The following is a 19,054-nucleotide window of genomic DNA, read 5'->3' as shown; positions in this document are numbered from 1 at the left end:
AGCTTATTTTGTTATATTTACGCTTTCCGTGAACATTTGCATTGTGCAATCTTGAGATTGTTTCAGAGACAGTAAAACACATAAAAAACACAAAACAAACGGAGCTCACACAAAGCACATTAATAAACATAGGAAGCTTCTTAAGACAACACACGAACCATACACCAAGAGCAGGGCAAAGAGTAAAATAGAAGAAACAGGCAAAACCTTGCGATTTATGACATGCGTAGCAAAGGGAACCCAGTGGCTGGCAAATACCTTCAACATGGTCAGGGACATTTTCATCAGGAATACGTTCAATCAGAGTCTCAATGGACTCATCCCAAATGGGCCTGGTGTCAAAGATGTCCTCGGCAAGTGACTGCTGGGTCTCAATGGATGGCACATTTTCAATAACCGAAACTTCTAGGGCGCTACTACTTTCATCATCTGAAACTAATTCTTGTTCTCTCTCTGACTGGGTAAGTCTATCCACTAACTTGGAAGCTTCATCGCTAATCTCCTCAAAGAATTCTATAGAATTTTTGTAAAGGTCAAAAAAATGTTCCTTACTTTCTTTTGAGGGACTAACAGCATTTCGGGAAGCTGAGGTACTTCTGCTCTTAACAGGTAATCGTGAAGAAAATATCTTTGGTCGGGCAGTCATCAGCTCATCTGATTCTAGTTCAAGCTTCATCTCACCCACCCTCTCTCTGGTCTCTGCTTCTGCCTCAGTGCAACTTCTAGCTTTGACTGAAAGCTTAGCTTTTGAATCCATGGAGGCACTGGCATCAGATTCAGATTTGCTCCTAATGTCTTGTTTCATAGGTACTTTGCAGGTTACATCAGGGACTTTAGCTGATTCTGACTGCCAGGCAAGTGTTTCTGTCTCTAAAGATTCTTGCTCACCTCTTTGAAAAATTGCCTTAACTGGAATTTTAGATTTTGGCTTGGAAGCATCATCCTGTGGTTCTTCCAGGTTGTCTATGAAGCCCACAGAAGGAAGGCTCTCAGCTTCTGACTTATCTGATGATGGGAATGTAGCTGGAGTAGCCCTAATGGGGATTTTGGATTTGCTTTCACTAGAAGGCACACTCTCCATGGCAGCTGTGGGGATTTCAATCACAGATTTCTGCTCCTCTGGGGAGGAATCTGGGGAATCATCTTCTTTTTCAGCACAAACAGACCTAGTGACTGTGGAAAAATTTAAGTGTACATCAATCACTGTCTGCTCAGGAGAGATAGGACAAGGCATCTGGGAGCTATCAAATGTATCACTAGAGGGGAGGTCAAGATCAGAAGCTGTTCTTTCTTTCTTTGGTGATTTTGAAGAGGCTGAAATACCCATTTTAATGGGAATTCGAGATTTAACATCTTCTTTTGTGCTACATAAAGCAGCGGTATCATCCTCTGATACAGATATAAGGGGACTTTTCACAGCTGTTTCTGCTTTATTAAATTCAGAAGGTGCAACTGAAATCAAAGATTGTTCCTCAAGGGGACATTCTAGGCCTTCAGCTTCTCTCATTTCTTCAGATAATGACACTTCTTCCTGAGATGGCTCTCCCATCTGGAAAAAGTCTAAGCTTTCATCAGAATAATTCCTTTTAGTCATATCAATGGCACCACTCCTTGTCATTTCAAACAATTTTCCTTCCTGGAAAAGAAAGGGATTTGGTTCACTGGAAGGAGTCCCATCTTCAGTAGGTGTTCTGGCTGGTGTTGTATCAGGCGTGGTGCCTTGTGATCTCCTGTCTACCATTAAGCCAAATATTTTTTGTTCTTCCTCCTTCACTCTAGCCTCAAAAGCATCATCATCTTCACGAATTTGACTCCACTTGTCAGAATCCACATCTGTCCTAGTTATAATTACTTGGCTAATTATTTCTTCAGCTTCATGCCTGATACCTTGTAGAGCAGTTTCATCAAGTGATGTAAAGACTGATGCTGAAGATGCTGAAGCTGGTCTTTTCTGAAAATTGTCCATTTGCTTGGATTCTATCTCTATACAAACACCTTCTGGGACCTGAACTTCAGAACCTTCTGATAGTGTTCTATAAAGAGAACTTCTACCTTCAGCCATTTTAGTTTTTTCTTTATCAGAATACTCTTCCTCAGATGACTGGTCTATTCTTGTTTTTAAGTTAATTTCTGTACTAATTTCATCATTAGTAAAAAAATGTTGTGAAGGGACATTTTCATAAGGGCTTGTTATAGGCAAAGCACTACTTTTGCCAAATTCTTCTATATCACTTTCATATTTACTTTTTGGGGTTGTTGGAGATGAATATTTTGTGGTGTGCTCTATGCTAGGAAAAGCCCTGTCTGTCATCTCTAACCTGTGATCTGTTCCAGCCATATCACTTCCCAAAGGGGAGTGGTCAGGTGAGACATTAGTAGCCAATACATCATTTTGTGAAACACAGCAATGAGATGTCCCAGATGTACAGGAGCCCTCTGAAGTTCCTCCCATGCTAACTAAGTTATTTGGTATTACCCCTTCAGATGCTACACTATCTTTTAAAGAATCATCCTGCTGGTATGATGCCACTGAAGTTTCATATAACTCAGTTATTTTTTGAGCATCATCATCAGCAGAATGGTAGAAAGATTCCTCAGGTGGCATCATAGGGCCATTAGGGCTAACTGTGTCACTCTCATCTGTACTATAGCACTTGGATTCGCTAGCCTGTGCTATGATGCTAGCATCAGAAGCAAGTGAAGTATCACACGACATTTTGGTTTCCTCAGTTGGTTTATCAGATTCTGTGTTATCCTCCTCAGTACTGAATGCTTGCTGCTTAGACTCAATAGGTTGAAATCCTGTCTCTTCAGGACTGGAACTGGAATCCATATTGGAAAGATGAGGTGAAGAAGGTTGCAGTCTCATTGTAGGTTCCATTAACAGCCCAGAATCAGCTTCTTTTTTCAGCTTTGTTAATTCTGGCTCACTTTCTGAGGATGAAGAGCTCTTTCTAGATACAACTCCAGAAGTCACTATTGTAGATAAAGCATTATCTTCTAGAGTTGTTGAAGGCAGCCTTTCAGTTTCAGAAGCACCTTCTAAATCAGAAGCTGAAATAATATCATCTTGTTTGAAATCCTTTCTATAGTCCCTCTTCTGTTTTGCTTCCTGTTCCAGCTCATCAAACATCTTAATTTTGGCCACCATTTTAAACATCTCCTCTTCTGGAGTGAATCTTTTCTTTGGTTCATCTTCTGAATCATCTTCTGGCTCTTCATTGACCTCAGGAATTACTGCGGACTTGGGTATATTTGCAAGAATCTGTGATTCAGTTATTTTTGGTGTGATTTCATAACTAATTTCTTCAGAGCTAGGAGTCTCAGGTGAAAGAGGACTTTTTCCTGAGCTCTCCAAAAGAGATGTTTGTTCTAAACTGTCATCTTCGGCGCTTCCATCAGGATCACGTAAGAGTCTAGATCGTACAGGTGCTAGTTCTGGGAAGTTTTCAGCTTTAGCAGGGATAGCCTGAATTGGACCAGGACCTGGAAGGAAGCCAGCCTTTGGTTTCTGTTCTACAGGGCTACTTTCCAGAGAATCACGACAGGGGGATTCTTTGGTTGGACTAGGCTCAAGGGAATCAGGTGTTTTACGTGAAGAATTATCTTCCAAGACTGGGCTTGCTTCCAATGAATCTTTATGACTTATAGCTATGGATTCATCTGCAGCTGGGCTAAGACCGTCTCCCTCATGGCTAGGAAATGAAAGCTCTAGTCCTCTGCTAATGGTATATGGCTCAAAGGATGTATCCTCATCTTTTTCAATAAAAGAATCAGTTGGTTCAGTTAATTTAGTTAAATGTCTTTGATCTGCCAGCACAGAAGATTTATCATGGAGAGCATCTTTATCAATCAGAGTTGAGCTAGAATCTAGGCCTTTGGAGTGTTCTTCTGAAATATGATGGGAATGGGATTCTGTGGTTTCTGTCATATCTTTTAGGTCTTTGTCACAAATAGTAATTTCCTTTTTTGTTGGAGAAGGCCCCCTTTGTGAATGCGTTTCTGATGTCCTCTGCACTGCACTGGCTAATATAGTTTCTTCCGTCTGGTCAGCAGTTTTTGTTTTCTTAGATGAAAATGGAAGGCTCTCAGGGCTTGTTTCTGGAGTTTCTGCCAAGCCCTCATGCTTATAACTTTCCTCAGAGCTGTTCTGGGGAGTTCCATCAAGCAGGCTACCAATTGGAGAGTCTGCTATGCCTTCATGCTTAAGACTCTCTGAGCTGCCATCCAAAGCACCACTTTGCAAGGAGAGTGTGGGCAAAAACCCGTCTTTCACATATTCTGATGGAAATGTAACATTGAATGGACTGGTCAGAACTTGATCTAAGTGAAGCTCACCTTCCTCTGTAATTGAAATATGCCGCAACTGTTGGTATTTATCATTATCTTCCAGCTCTTCTTTTATGACATCAGAAAAATCAGTCGATGTCTTTCTATCTGGACTAATCTGAAGCTCAGTATCCCCTTGTTCATCAAATGTCAGGGCTACATCTTTGGATTCTTCTTCAACAATGACAGGAGGTTCTTTTTTCCTGTCACTCTGTGATTTTGTGATTAAATCTTTCTTCAAGGTTATATGAGGTATACTCTGTGTGATTTTTTTAGATTGCAAACCTACCTCTGTCTGAGGTTCCTGGTTCTTTTTGCTTTTAGGACTGTCTTTTTTATGTGTGTCTCTAGAGGTTAATGCTAGCTTCTTTTCACTTTCTGCTTGACTAGCTCCTTTTTTAGTTGTCCCTTTGTCAGAATCCTGTTGTTTCTGCTTTGCAGACTTATGCTCAAAAAGTCCAGCTTTATGCTTTGATGGGTCTTGACCTGACTGGAAAGCTTTCATTAGTTCACGAACAGACATAGTTTCTTCAATTCTTTCTGTTTTAGAAGATGGTGACACAGAAGGCTTCTTGGATGTAGGAGAAACAGGAGGCTTTTTAGCGGTGGGAGAAACTGATGGCTTTTTAACTGTGGGAGAAACTGGTGGCTTCCTTGACGTGGGAGAAAGAGTTGGCTTTTTTGTGGTAGGAGAAACAGCTGGCTTCTTAGTAGAAGGAGATGACAGTTTAGAAGGGGAGGAAGAAGCAGCAGAAGCCTTTGGAGAAGGTGGGATCTTTGTGGCTGATGGAGAAGCTGAAGTTTTTGTGGAAGAGGGAGAACCTGGAGGTTTTGCTTTACAAATAATCTTTTTAGTCTGTGATGGCTTTGTAACAGGCTTCTCAGATCCCTCTTTTCCTTGAAGTCGAACTGGCAATTTTGAACGCCCTTTCTGTTCATCTTCTACTCGCTTCTGAAGAGCCTTCACTTTATCTTTAATTGACCCAATAGGGGTTTCTTCTATAACTGGAGACACAGCAGTATCTTTCATAGGCTCTGCAGTAGATAAAAGTTGTTCTTCATCTAAAGATTCCTCTGAACTGACTTTGTCTAGCCCTAAAGGCTTATCCTTTCCTTGGGATTCTTCAGCCTTTAGATTTAATTTATCTTTTAATTTCTTTCTAACAGGTTTTTTAATTTCCAAGGTAGGTTTGCATTGATCTTGCTTCTTTTTGTCTTTTTTATCTGCTTCAGAACCTCTGCTTACAACAACAGCTTCAAATCTTTCTTCTACTATGTCTTCTTGAATTGTCTTCGGTTGCATTTCATTCAAAGACACATAAACTTTTAGATCCTCGCTGAGATAATCAATCATTCCTGTCATATCTTTTGTTTCCTTCTTTGGTTTTCCTTTGCCTATTCTATTTTCTATACAAATAGGCTCACAAACTTCCAAAGGAACATTTTGCTTGGCCTCTTCAATTTCTTCATCACTTAAAAGAACCCAATCTTCTTCCACCAACTTTTTTTCAGAAGCAGATCTCTGCAAAGCTGACTTTTCTTTGGGGCAGCTCCCACTTCTTAGAATTTCATTCACTTTTTCCAAATCTTCTTTAACTCTTTCCACAATTTCAAATGGTTCTCCAGGCTCTTCATCTGCAGCTTTTGTAAGATCTTTCACCTTAATAGAATCTGTTTTTTCAGAAGAGTCTGTTGTCAGAATTGCAGTCATTTTTATCAAATCTTGTTTCATCTCAGAGACTTCAGACAGCAAATCTGGACTTGCTAGCACAGGAACATCATTGACAAGATGGCTTTTCAGGACAGATGTTTCTGTAGATTCTGTTTCGTCATCATCTTTGATGGAAATAGGGGAAAACATTGGAAATAAATGGGAATCAAAAATAGAGATTGTCAAATGTAATCAGGATTGAAATGACTGTTTTTGATTGCAGCAGTAGGAGGATCAACAAAATGGTCTGGGAATGGTGGGTCCACAAATCTGATGGTGGAAAAAAAAAAGCAAAGCAAAGCTAATAGGGAAAACTGAAAAGGAAAGTAAGCAGGAAATAACTTGCTTAGTTTTTGCAGTCCAACACATCCATACACACAAACACCAAAGCTTTTATAAACTAAGACACCATAAAAACAAATTAAGGAAAGGAAAAGAAAGTGTGGAATTTACACAAAAATAGATATCTCAAGATTGTTCAGATGTTACAGATCAATGCTCAAATAAAAACAGAACAAAAGAAGGATTGTAATTGGTTGAAAACTGATATCCTCAAAGAGAAAGCCAGTGGTAGCAAACTTCAGAACCATAAGTAGTTATTATATAAACATTATTCAATAATCAAAGTAAAAATATCTATATTTACATTTAATTCTACAATACTTTACAATAAATGAAATACAGTGATATCTGAGGTAGCTGCAAACCGGCATTTCATCTAAGGGAATCTTACATCCAAATAATGATACAGACACAAGACATATTTCAAGAGGCATGGTCCTACTTCGGAACATCCTCATATTGAAATAAATAATTAAATAAGATGGAAAAATAGGGGCAGGGAGTAATTAAAACACCACCATCACAGAACAGAGAATTCAAATGTTCAGGGAGAAAATGTAATGAATGGCAACCAGAAACATTCATACTGAGATATACAGACACAAACATACACACGATATATACATACATATATAGATATATATGTAAGCCAAGTTATTTCCATGCAAAGCAAAGCTGTTGCATACATTGCAGGGTAACTATTCTTATATTAAAAGAAGCCCAATAAAACTTAAAGGTTAAAAATTGAAATGGAATTAAATCATGTGGAAAATACTGTGGTGAAGTTTGACTTTCTATATCAAGTATACTTCATATCTGATTTGGAAATAAAACTATTGGATATGACAAGAATAAAGATGAAAAAGTTTTGCAGTAAGGCTCCCTTTAGAGAAATGAAGGACTATACAGCTATTTGTAATTTAGCTTTCTAGTTTGTCTTTTTTCATGATCAGCCAGCTGTGACTGTGAGCTGTGGATATTAGAGATGTGCCTAATGCTATTTGTATATATTCAACTTGTTTTTCTTTCTCTATTTTCTGGGTAGCCATGCATCTTTTGTGATATTGGAGAGTTCATTCTAATTGCTATTGATGAAAGCTTACTAGTTCGCTGCTAGTAGAAGAGGTCATGGTATATATGAATAAAGTAGTATATTTACTTCTTGAATAAAATAGATTAGGGACTCAGTATTCCCCAAATAACAAGGTGTGATTTAGCTACTGCAATTGTCAAATAAGATTTGACTGAGTTAGCGGCTGATTGACAACCTTATAAGATAAACCAGACAGCAAGCACAAGCAGCTGGGCTAATTCTACTTTACTATAAAGTTACCTTAACAAATCTTGTATGTATATTTCTCTTCCTTTACAGTCCAAGAAAATAGGGAGAGATGCTTCTCAGCCTCTTACCCCACCCACATTCCTGCTGAAGGCTCAGCTGCCTTTATCTAATTGTTCCCTACATTGCTCTCTTTGCCTTGTCTCCCAAGTCATTCCCACATACTATTACATTGATTTAGATAGGGCTGTTGGATTACTAGTCTCAACTACCTATTTCTGTAATGTGACTTAATTCTCTGTATACTTTTCAGCAGCTATCAGAAGATATACAGCATATATCTGGCATTCTAGCACATGAATTCTTGTTTCCAATAGCCATTTGTAGCATGATGTAGAGAGTCAGTTTGGTATAGAGATTAAAGGCACCAGCCTAGAAACCAGGAGACTGTGAGTTCTAGTCCTGACTTAAACATAAAACCAGTTGGGTGACTTTAGGCTTGTCATTCTCTCTCAGCCCTAGAAAGAAGGCAACGGCAAACCACTTCCAAACATATTTCCAAGAAAATTGCAGAGATTTGTACAGGAAGTTGCCAGAATCACCTAACTTTATTCTCATTTGTGGCAAAAATAATTCCTTTCCAGCAAACAAAATTCTAAGAGATAAAAAATCTTCACAGAAATACTTCACCAGAGTATTAAGACATAGATAGATGGTTTAAAGATCTTTGTTATTTTCAACAGTATCACTTTTATACTAGTTCCTAGGCATTTTCATGTGAGTAATTTCATGATGAGTTTTGACAGTTTGAATATTTTAATTTTTAAAAGTGATACTGTAATTAGTTTATGAAATGAAATGAATTCAGGTCACATACTTAAAATAAGAGGGAGAAGGTGTTACAGTATAGAGGGCTAATAGCAGTAGCAGGGTTACCAGGTAATTTTTTAAAAAACCCAAGAACGCTTAGATGAACTAAATATTTTAAATATTTTAAATTATTAATAACAAACAACAGGTTTCATCCAAAGACTATAGTTAGAGTATTATAATCTTATATTTATAAAGTTAATATGATCACCAGTGGCAATTAAAATTTGCAATCCCTTTCATGCTTTATTATATAATTCATGCATATCATAATAGTTTTGTTAAAATCTTACGTTTTTCTGATGTCATGTCAGTCTGAAAGAAAACAAAGAATGAATGTGTTATAGAAACATGATGTTACAATAACCAATGGAAATTATTACTCTGAACTAGACCTAGGCTACAATCTTTCATTTTAGAAATGCACATGACATAAATATTCTCATACAAAGAACCAAACTGGATTCATTTTCTTCTTGATAAATATTCTTAGGATTGCAGTTAAGTTAGTTACTTAGAGTGGTGGAATTAGCCATGTTTTTAAGTCATTAGAGATCATGAATTCAATTTATACACACAATGGTTAATTCACTGTATTTATTATACTGGATGTTAAAAAGTGAGGGCACAAACCATTGAACTGGACAGGGTGAGATGGTAAATAATTCAGAAATGGAAAGTGGGTTATTTTTAACCTGCACTTAGGAAAGTATTTTGAGAGGTTAGTAGCAAAAATGGTAACATATAATATAGCTAGAAATAGTCTAAAGATCTTCTTTTAAGATTCAAAGCATTTATATTTATATTTTGGCCATGTTTTGCTAGAGAATTGGAATCATCTATTTTATTAAAAGTATTTTAAGGAGAAAATACTATATTTTTACATGATATTTATTCTTCTATATTTTTATTCTTTGTATTTTCTTTTATAAATAATTATTTTTGAATATTCTATTTTTATTGATATGCCTATTTATTGGTCAGCAACTGAAGATGTTAATTCATGATTTTATATTCACTTCCTACTACAATTTTAAAACTTTGCCCCTGCAATTTTTAAAAACTCTTTTGCTTTTAATAATTATCCATTGTCTACATGTTGCTATAAAAGCTTCATGAGAAAAACTATTTCATCAAAATAACTCAATAGGGAACAGTTTTGCTTACTGCAATTCAGGTCATTTTGCACTGTTGCAAAAGTAATTATAATGGAGACAAATTACAATAGAATGTCTCCAATTAACTGAAATACTTGACAATTGCAGTTATTTTTAGAAATTATAAAAGATTCTAAGAACTTAAAGAAAAGACATCCTTTCTTTCTAATTATTGTTTGCTTGACATTTAGTCCTGGATAAAATTGCTAAAAGAACAAACTCACCTCAACTACAAAGATGTAAGTATAAAAAGTTAAATCAGCTGTAGCTTGAACTTTCATTATCCTTTGAGGACATCATTAATAAATATATAAGCTTTCACTTCACAACCAGTGGAGTGGATTACGTTATTATATATGCTATGTTATTGAAATAGCTTAGCTAACTTAAAGATATAAATTTTATATATTTAGATAATAAACTTGTAATTGTATATGTGTCTCGTTCATTGGTAATATATATTGGCTCAAATTAACATTTACTGCTTATAAATATATATTTCTTTTTCTCTTTCAGTTAATCTCTTCTCTCTTTCCAAAACAGAAAATGTAGTAGAATAAATATAGATTCTAGATAGTTGCAATCAATCAACTGGATTGATTGCAAAAGGCTTATGAAACTTGGTCAATATCTACATGAAATAATTGATTTGAGATGGGGCCACTTTTGGCCAATAGGTAATAAGTTGTTCATACTTGACATAAAGTCATCTGGCATTCAGCTGACTGCTCTTTCCCAATTATATCCTTATTCTAGCAAGTTTACAGCAGAATTAGCAAAGTTACCTCTTCTTCCTGTTCTTGATCTGATTCTGATTCCTTTAATCCATTATGCCATGCAAGAAAAGAAAAACAGAGCAAGGAAAGATAGGATGCAATTAAAGGAAAAGTATGATTTCTGGACACATTTAATTGGTAAGAATACATAATGAAAACAATTTTTGCACTTTCTCCTAAGAAGGAAAGAAAAGAGAACAGGAAAGTTGGTTCCGTTAAGAAAAGTGGGAATTCAAGTAAGTTCAAGGAAGAAAAGTTATTTCACGTTGGGATTTTTTGTTTGATTATTATGTATTAAACTTACAACACTGTTTCTCAAATATGCCAAAATTCAATCTGTGTAGAAAAGTTTCTTAAAGATATCTTCTTAAAAGAACAAGAAAATGTAAGCATCAGCATAGATTTATATTTGTGTCACTAGTTAAGTTTCAAATTTAATGTTGCTATGTTTGAATTATATTGAAAGTTAGAATATTTCCATGTGATATCTCATACAATTTTCCTGTTCATTTAACTAACTATACAAGTCATCTATGAACAACACAATGCTGGAAAATAAGACAATTAGTTTGAGGCCGAGTAAGAAAGCTATAAATAAAAAATGCCAAATACCAAATCTACTTTACAGTTTAAATTTTTTTTTAAAAAAGAAAAAATTGTCCAGCATTGCCCTGCTAATCGAGTTCACTATGCACACAAAATGGCTAATTTTTATATGACTGAGTGATAACAATGTTGGTTGTTACGGATTATTGATAAACGTTAACTCATCCTAATAAGCCATTGCTTCCATATACTGTAGTGTTGAGAGTCATCCATATATATGACTCTCAACACTCAAGGAAGCTACAGATTCTCTGACAGGAAAGAATGCTACGTAATTTATGCACCCCAAATATGTGATACTAAATCATGAATATTTACATAATTATTTAATATTTGCATATTAAAAATTTATGAAAAGTACAAAACAATAGAACAAGTTTAGCGTATCTTAAATTACAGTTAGAAGTGTAATATATGAGCAGGTATAGTTTAACTGGGCAGTACCTTTGTGTATATTGGTAATGTGATATTCAGATTGCAGATAGCTTGATGTACCAAACCTCTTGAAGATTTAGGCTCTTTCATAAATGATAGACGCCCACAAGATTCTTGTGTTGTATCCCGAACCTAGGACAGAAAAATAGCAGGATTCAAACCCAACACTCTGAACATGTATACTGCATGTTGGTGAGATATGGGCAATAACGTATTGGATTCTAAAGGAGAAATCCTAACTTGCAAGGAATAAAGCTGGGTTTTAGCTGTGATATGCTGGCAAAAAATAAGCCAGAAATAATCAGTACTTTTCTTACTCAGCAAGTATTACTGCATGTCACAAATAGAATTAAAGGTGAAAGTTTCAGTTGACTAAAGCATGATGAATGGTGGAGGGCCCATCTGATGATAACCGTTATCGTGTTGACATTTAATGTGTCACTTAATGCGACTTAGAATGGAAAGGTAAAAAGCATGCCTATGAATGAGATCAGGCAGAATTAAATACTATAGGTCTGAATGAAGGTAGTCTGATCTTATTAAGCAGAGTTGCTCCCCAAATTTTCATGTGCCTAAGATTGCAGGTCCCCATATTATTGTATACAGATATCTCTGCAGTTATTTCCTGTAAACTATTATGCTTGAATGTGTAGTGAGAACATTTGTACATCACTGTATCAAAATCAACTTAGACATAGATTACCAGAGATCTAAACTCATGTATTTTGTCAAAATCCTAACACAACAAACTTGTATAATTCACCAGAACAGGACTAAACAGATACACTGCTTTAAATATTTAGTAGTAGTTTTTCATGACAACAGACCCTGGAAAATCTATAATGAATATATTTAGCAAGTGAAGTCATGATTTCAACAGGCTGCGTAAAATTTACTTTACTCCAAATGATATGAACTGATAAAGCTTTTTTAAAGCTAAATACTAGTCTAAATATTTTATGCAGCTCAGGTTTACCTATGAAGAAAAATCCCTCCCAAAAATACAAACCAAGTTTTAAGGTCATTAGTTGCCATACTATATGATACCCCAACATTGTAGTCAGGCTTCAGTTGGGGATACCCAAAATTGGGCATAGAATGGGACAGGTTGGGTAACATGTTGGAAATATTTGGACCTCCTTTTTCTATACAATTATTATGGCTAGTTTTAGCTGCTGATTATTTCTCTTCATGGACAAAGGCAATAGAACAGGAATTAAGAATATTTGCAAGGCTGTAGATTCCTTATTGAATAGAATAGAATAGAATAGAATTTTTATTGGCCAAGTGTGATTGGACACACAAGGAATTTGTCTTGGTGCATATGCTCTCAGTGTACATAAAAGAAAAGATACGTTCATCAAGGTACAACATTTACAACACAATTGATGATCAATATATCAATATAAATCATAAGGATTGCCAGCAACAAGTTATAGTCATACAGTCATAAGTGGAAAGAGATTGGTGATGGGAACTATGAAACGATTAATAGTAGTGCAGATTCAGTAAATAGTCTGACAGTGTTGAGGGAATTATTTGTTTAGCAGAGTGATGGCCTTCGGGAAAAAACTGTTCTTGTGTCTAGTTGTTCTGGTGTGCAGTGCTCTATAGCGTCGTTTTGAGGGTAGGAGTTGAAACAGTTTATGTCCAGGATGCGAGGGATCTGCAAATATTTTCACGGCTCTCTTCTTGATTCGTGCAGTATACAGGTCCTCAATGGAAGGCAAGTTGGTAGCAATTATTTTTCTGCAGTTCTAATTATCCTCTGAAGTCTGTGTTTTTCTTGTTGGGTTGCAGAACCGAACCAGACAGTTATAGAGGTGCAAATGACAGACTCAATAATTCCTCTGTAGAATTGGATCAGCAGCTCCTTGGGCAGTTTGAGCTTACTGAGTTGGCGCAGAAAGAACATTCTTTGTTGTCCTTTTTAATGATGTTTTGATGTTAGCTGTCCATTTGAGATCTTGCGATATGATAGAACCCAGAAATTTGAAGGTTTCTACTGTTGATACTGTGTTGTCAAGTATTGTGAGAGGTGGAAGTATGGAAGGGTTTTTCCTAAAGTCTACCACCATTTCTACGGTTTTGAGTGTGTTCAGTTCCAGATTGTTTTGGTTGCACCACAAGGCTAGTCGTTCGACCTCTCGTCTATATGCGGATTCGTCATTGTCTCGAATGAGACCAATCACTGTTGTGTCATCTGCGAACTTCAGTAGCTTAACAAATGGATCATTGGAGATGCAGTCATTGGTATACAGAGAGAAGAGAAGTGGGGAGAGCACACAGCTTTGGGGGGGCCCTGTGCTAATTGTACAGGTATTTGATGTGATCTTGCTTAGCTTCACCTGCTGGTTCCTGTTTGTTAGGAAGCTTGTGATCCACTTACAAGTCTGTTCCGGTACCTGTAGCTGGTTTAGCTTAGTTAGAAGAATGTCTGGAATGATGGTATTGAATGCTGAACTAAAGTCTACAAAAAGGACCCTTGCATAGGTCTTTGGAGACTCAAGATGTTGTAGGATGTAGTGCAGAGCCATATTAACAGCATCATCTGTTGATCTATTTGCTCGGTATGCAAATTGCAAGGGGTCTAAAAGCGGATTCGTGATGGTTTTCAGGTAGGAAAGCACTAGCCTTTCAAAGGTTTTCATGACTACAGATGTTAGAGCAACTGGTCTGTAGTCATTCAGTTCCTTGATGGTGGGCTTCTTGGCACTGGGATGATGGTAGGCGTTTGAAGCAAGAAGGAACATAGCACATCTCTAGTGATTTATTGAAAATATGGGTGAAGATGGGGCCAATTGGTCAGCACAGACTTTTAAGCAAGAAGGAGTTATCTTGTCTGGGCCTGGAGCTTTTCCTGGCTTTTGTCTGTGAAATAGGTCCTGCACTTCCTTTTCTGTGATCACTAGGGGTTGTGAACCCAATGAAATGGGGTCAGTTGTAGGAGGCTTGGCTGTTGTTGGTGTGTCTGAGATGGGGTTGTGGAGATAGGTGGCTGTAGTTTCCTTTCAAACCTGCAGTAAAACTCATTCAGGTCATCTGCCAGTTGTTGATTACCTTCAGCCTGGGAAGGAGGTTTGCCATAGCGGTGATATTTTTAAGAGTTTTCCACATGTTTGCTGGTTCATTTGCTGAAAATTGATTCTTTAGCTTTTCAGAGTAGCTTCTTTTGCTGCTCTTATCTCCTTGTTAGTGCATTTCTGGCCTGATTGTACAGCATTTTATCACCTTTTCTGTAGGCTTCCTCTTTGGAATGTCGTAGCTGCTTAAGTTTAGGTGTAAACCAAGGTTTGTTATTACTGTGTATTCGCAAGTTCCTTGTAGGTACACATAGGTCTTCACAGAAGCTGACATATGATGTTACAGTATCTGTGAGTTCATCCAGGTCTGCAGAGGTATCTTTAAAAATATTCCAATCAGTGCAGTCAAAACATGCCTGTAGCTTTAATTCTGATTCCTCGTCCAGGTTTTCACTGATTTAATTATTGGTTTTATGGCTTTAAGTCTTTGCCTGTAAGCAGGTACAAGGTGAATCATGCAATGATCAGAATGTCCTACAGCTGCACGTGGTAAAGACCGATAGGCATCTTTAGTGTTGTGTAGCAGTGGTCTAGAGTATTCTTGCCTCTGGTGGGACAATTGACATGCTGAAAGTATTTTGGTAGTTCTTTCCTTAAGTTTGCCTTGTTTAGATCTCCCAAAACAATGGCCAGTGAATCAGGGTGTTTGGCTTCAGCCTCCATGATTTGGTCAGCTAGAGTTCGTAATGCCTCGTTTACACAGGCTTGTGGTGGGACATAAACAGCAATTAGAAGAAATGAGGAAAATTCACGAGGCGAATAGTAAGGTTTGCAATTGATAATTAGAGTCTCTAAATTGTTGTCACAGAATTTGTAAATTATGTTAAAATCTTGACACCAGGTTGAATTAATATATAGGCATAAGCCTCCTCCTTCCCTGTCTGATCGTTCAATTTGAAATCCTGGAATGTTCAGGCTGCTATTTTCAATGGATTCATTTAACCAGGTTTCAGAGAAGCATAGGACTGCTGAATTGCGAAAATCAGAATAGTATTTGTTTAAGAGGAGTATTTCATCCATCTTATTTGCAAGTGAGCGTATATTTGTTAGGAAAATTGAAGGCAGAGGAGTTTTAGTGCGAGTTCTTAGCTTGATTAAGATCCCAGATCTTTACCTCATTTCCGTCGTTTGGTTTTTTTAGTAATCCATGGCTCCGTGGGAATTGCCTCCTCCTGTGTTAGAATCTCCTCCGTGTTTGTAAAGACAGGCGGGGGTGAGATTAAAGAAAGCTGCTCCTTAAAGAAATGTTCCTTAATTTTTAGCAGATGGTCTCGTGAGTAGGAAATCCGTAGTGAGTCACAGAGAACAATTAGAAATAAAGAAACAATTAGAGAGCATTTCACCGAGGCAGCCTTCGTCGGCGCCATCTTAGGTGGAAAAAATCTAATTATTAATTTTGGACTGTGTTCCAGTCAAAAAGCTAGTGTTAAAAATACTGAGCTACATCTAACAACATTCATTCAGTTAACTTTGTCAAGAGTTTAGGATATTGCACACCCTAATTGTCTTTGGCCTGAGGAAAGTATTTTTCAGGGCCAGGCAAATCCTCCCATCATCACATGACAGATATACCAACATTCTTCAATCACAAGGAATTTGATCAGTATGATGCCAAGTGTCCTATTTTCTGCTAAATTTTATAGGCATCTTCAAAAGGATCATCTCTTATTAACTGCACCTGGGAAAATGCCTGATTTTTATGCCCATCTCGTATTTTCAAAGTATCATGAAACTACCTACATGGAAGTCAAATGTAATGTTGCAGCTATTAAAAAGAGGCAACAGGTAACTTCCAACCCAACCTGCCAAATTTTTTTTCTTATTTTATTTGGTCATTTGTATAACTGATCTTTGGAAAGAAAATAATGTGACATTTGAAATTGAGTTAATGAATATTTACAACAAAGTAGAGCTGAAGGTTTAATTATGAATCAAAAGATAAACTGGGGTTATCCAGCTTGCTGCGAATAGGTTTGAAAATATAAATACATGGGTTGACAATGGTGCATGTCCAAAGAATGGTGATAATGAAAGAACTAGGAATGAAATCTGGAAAAAGTTATGCAGTGCTAGGAATCAATGGAATTCAGAGAAATGTGGTGGAACTCTGCTAGGTTCCATTATTGGCTGAATAAGAACAAGTCAAAAGACTCCAAAAAGTGATTGGGCCAGTTATATATCCAAGAACAAAACAGTGTTATATCTGTTCAGTGATTAGAAAAAGTTCTGTTTGTTTCAAAAAATAGCTTAATAAAAAATACAAAGAAAAGATTCTATATATGGGACAGAATGTCAAGATTGGCTCTTAGAAAAAAAATGAATATGCTAGAAAAGGAAAGGAAACATATCATCTATGTTCTATATGAAACAATGTTAAAAGACAGATTAATTTCCCAACAGAATAAATAGTTTGAATGTGGACTGAATATAATAATAAGTGATCAATAGAAACAAAATTCACTAAATTGGTCATAAAAGAACTGTGGCTCAAACTACAAAGCAAATAGATGAAAGAAAAGTTAATTGTTCAAGATGAACAGGATACCATTCTGAGACGAAAGAAGAGGGGGGCTTCTGCGCAGTCTGTTTTTGGCTGGCAGAGTGCTGCAGGAGACATGGAGCTGAAAATGAGGTGCGTGGGGGCCACACACACACACACCCATACCATTTTGGCTGGCAAAATTCTGCAGGAAAATGGGGTGCAGGGGGGCCGCACACACCCCTGCACCCCATTTTGGCCGGCAGGGTGCTAAAGGAGGCATCCGTCCCATCTCCCCCCTGCTCCTCACCGGCCCGCAGAGATACTTCAATGCTGATCCGACCCTTGAAGAAATCCAATTTGATACCCCGATATAGACAGTTGACCTTTAAAAATTTAATTATCATGGTATTGGGGGTTTTTTTTGTCACTTACCTCCACCTTCTCAACAGAGATCAACACACTATAACTTCATTACTGGTACTGAAATAAAATAAAACTCGACATACATATTTATATCAAAATTACCTTGACAAACAATGGAAGTCTGTTTTCTTTGAAGGCATAAAAACTGAATATATGATGTTGACCACTCTTTGTTAATGGTACTAAATTCCCAAAGCAGTCCACAAATATAGGTTTTCCTTCCAATACCTAGACATAATTAATACGAAAATAAAATGTAATTTTGTTCTTATATTTATTTTTGCTAAGTTAGAACATATTGTTAGCCTTATTTTGAAAAACATTATTAATATAAAGAAAAAGGTTTCCCCTGTCCCAGTTGTGTTCAACTCTAGGGAGTGGTACTTATCTCTATTTCTTAGCTGATGGAGCCAGTGTTCAGTGACACTTCTGTGGTCATGTGGCCAGCATGACTATACGCCAACATGCAGGAGCTCACCCCAGTGCAATTATAAATAAACAGCAGCAGCAAATATGGATTAAAACGTATGCAAGAGATTCTAAATTATATAATAATAATAATAATAATAATTTAATTTCTTAATTAAATATTATATTATATTTAATATATTATATTTAATATATTATATTAATATAAAATATTATATTAATTTATAATATAAATTATATACAAATACATTATTATTTCCAGACAATCAACATTTCTTAGTAATTAAACAAAATGTTACATATATGCAATATGTCCTCAATCCAATGTAAAATGCTCAAACATTTTAGGAAATTGTTCTTTCTTTTCTTTCCTAATTTTTTTACACAATTTGCCAATAAAATCGTATGTGTGTGTGTGTGTGTGTGTGTGTGTGAAAATTATTTAAATCTGATTAAATTCAAAGCCTTTATTATCATTGTACATCATGTATAGAACGAAATTGGTTACATAAATTTTAATTGATTAAATCAAATGTGAACACAATACCATAAATTAGAAAAACTTAATAGGATTACTTCCCCATGTTTTTAATTCATGTACTGCTTTGTAATAGGAAACAACAAAAACCATAGTAAAGCAAAAAAGAAACTGTCAAAAATACATAACTAAGATAAAATATTCAACTTCTGATGGGTTTTGCATGGAAGAATCTTTTCAAAAATCAAAGTATGAAAGTAAAAAGAAAATTTACTAATACCTACTCCACATAAACAAAGATGGAAGCATATGTAATTATCTTTTCCTTCAATACAGCTATTGGAAACACACCAAATGCTAATCGATTAATTGAATGTTAGCTCTTTAAACGTTAGCATTCTAACTTGATTTCACTGATTTATTAGCTTGATACTATAAATCTGTTTTCTAAAATACTGTATGTCTCTTGATAGGTAAGGTCCTGCCACATCCCAAAACTGGTGTTTTAAGAGCAGATCAATCTAAGTAATACCCGAAGCTAATAGAGATTTTTGCAAGAAATTGCAATAAAGCAGGTCATATTGGAATGGTTTTATGACATCTTATAACAAAATAGTGATGTCAATAGATATATTATTTAAAAAATAATATACA

General features: G+C 36.2%; 1 protein-coding gene across 50 annotated transcripts in view; it reads right to left on the bottom strand.

Moving 5' to 3' along the window:
* Nucleotides 1–19,054, bottom strand: part of ANK2 (ankyrin 2) — a 323,704-nt gene that overhangs the window by 23,678 nt on the left and 280,972 nt on the right. For 46 of the 50 annotated variants that reach the window (XM_058193726.1, XM_058193679.1, XM_058193688.1 and 43 more), the window contains 4 exons: nucleotides 17,596–17,721; nucleotides 11,515–11,637; nucleotides 10,474–10,506; nucleotides 8,825–8,846 (listed from right to left, as the gene is read on the bottom strand). In XM_058193726.1, the coding sequence (XP_058049709.1) occupies nucleotides 8,825–8,846; nucleotides 10,474–10,506; nucleotides 11,515–11,637; nucleotides 17,596–17,721 (304 nt within the window). Of the gene's footprint in view, nucleotides 1–258; nucleotides 6,166–8,824; nucleotides 8,847–10,473; nucleotides 10,507–11,514; nucleotides 11,638–17,595; nucleotides 17,722–19,054 lie in introns of all 50 variants that reach the window. The other 4 variants (XM_058193708.1, XM_058193705.1, XM_058193717.1 and 1 more) reach the window with 2 other exon arrangements.

Source organism: Ahaetulla prasina, chromosome 8 (assembly GCF_028640845.1).
Source record: "Ahaetulla prasina isolate Xishuangbanna chromosome 8, ASM2864084v1, whole genome shotgun sequence".
Lineage (NCBI taxonomy): Eukaryota > Metazoa > Chordata > Lepidosauria > Squamata > Colubridae > Ahaetulla > Ahaetulla prasina.
Note: the sequence above shows the minus strand (reverse complement) of the source record. Positions and strands in the feature narration are given on the sequence as shown.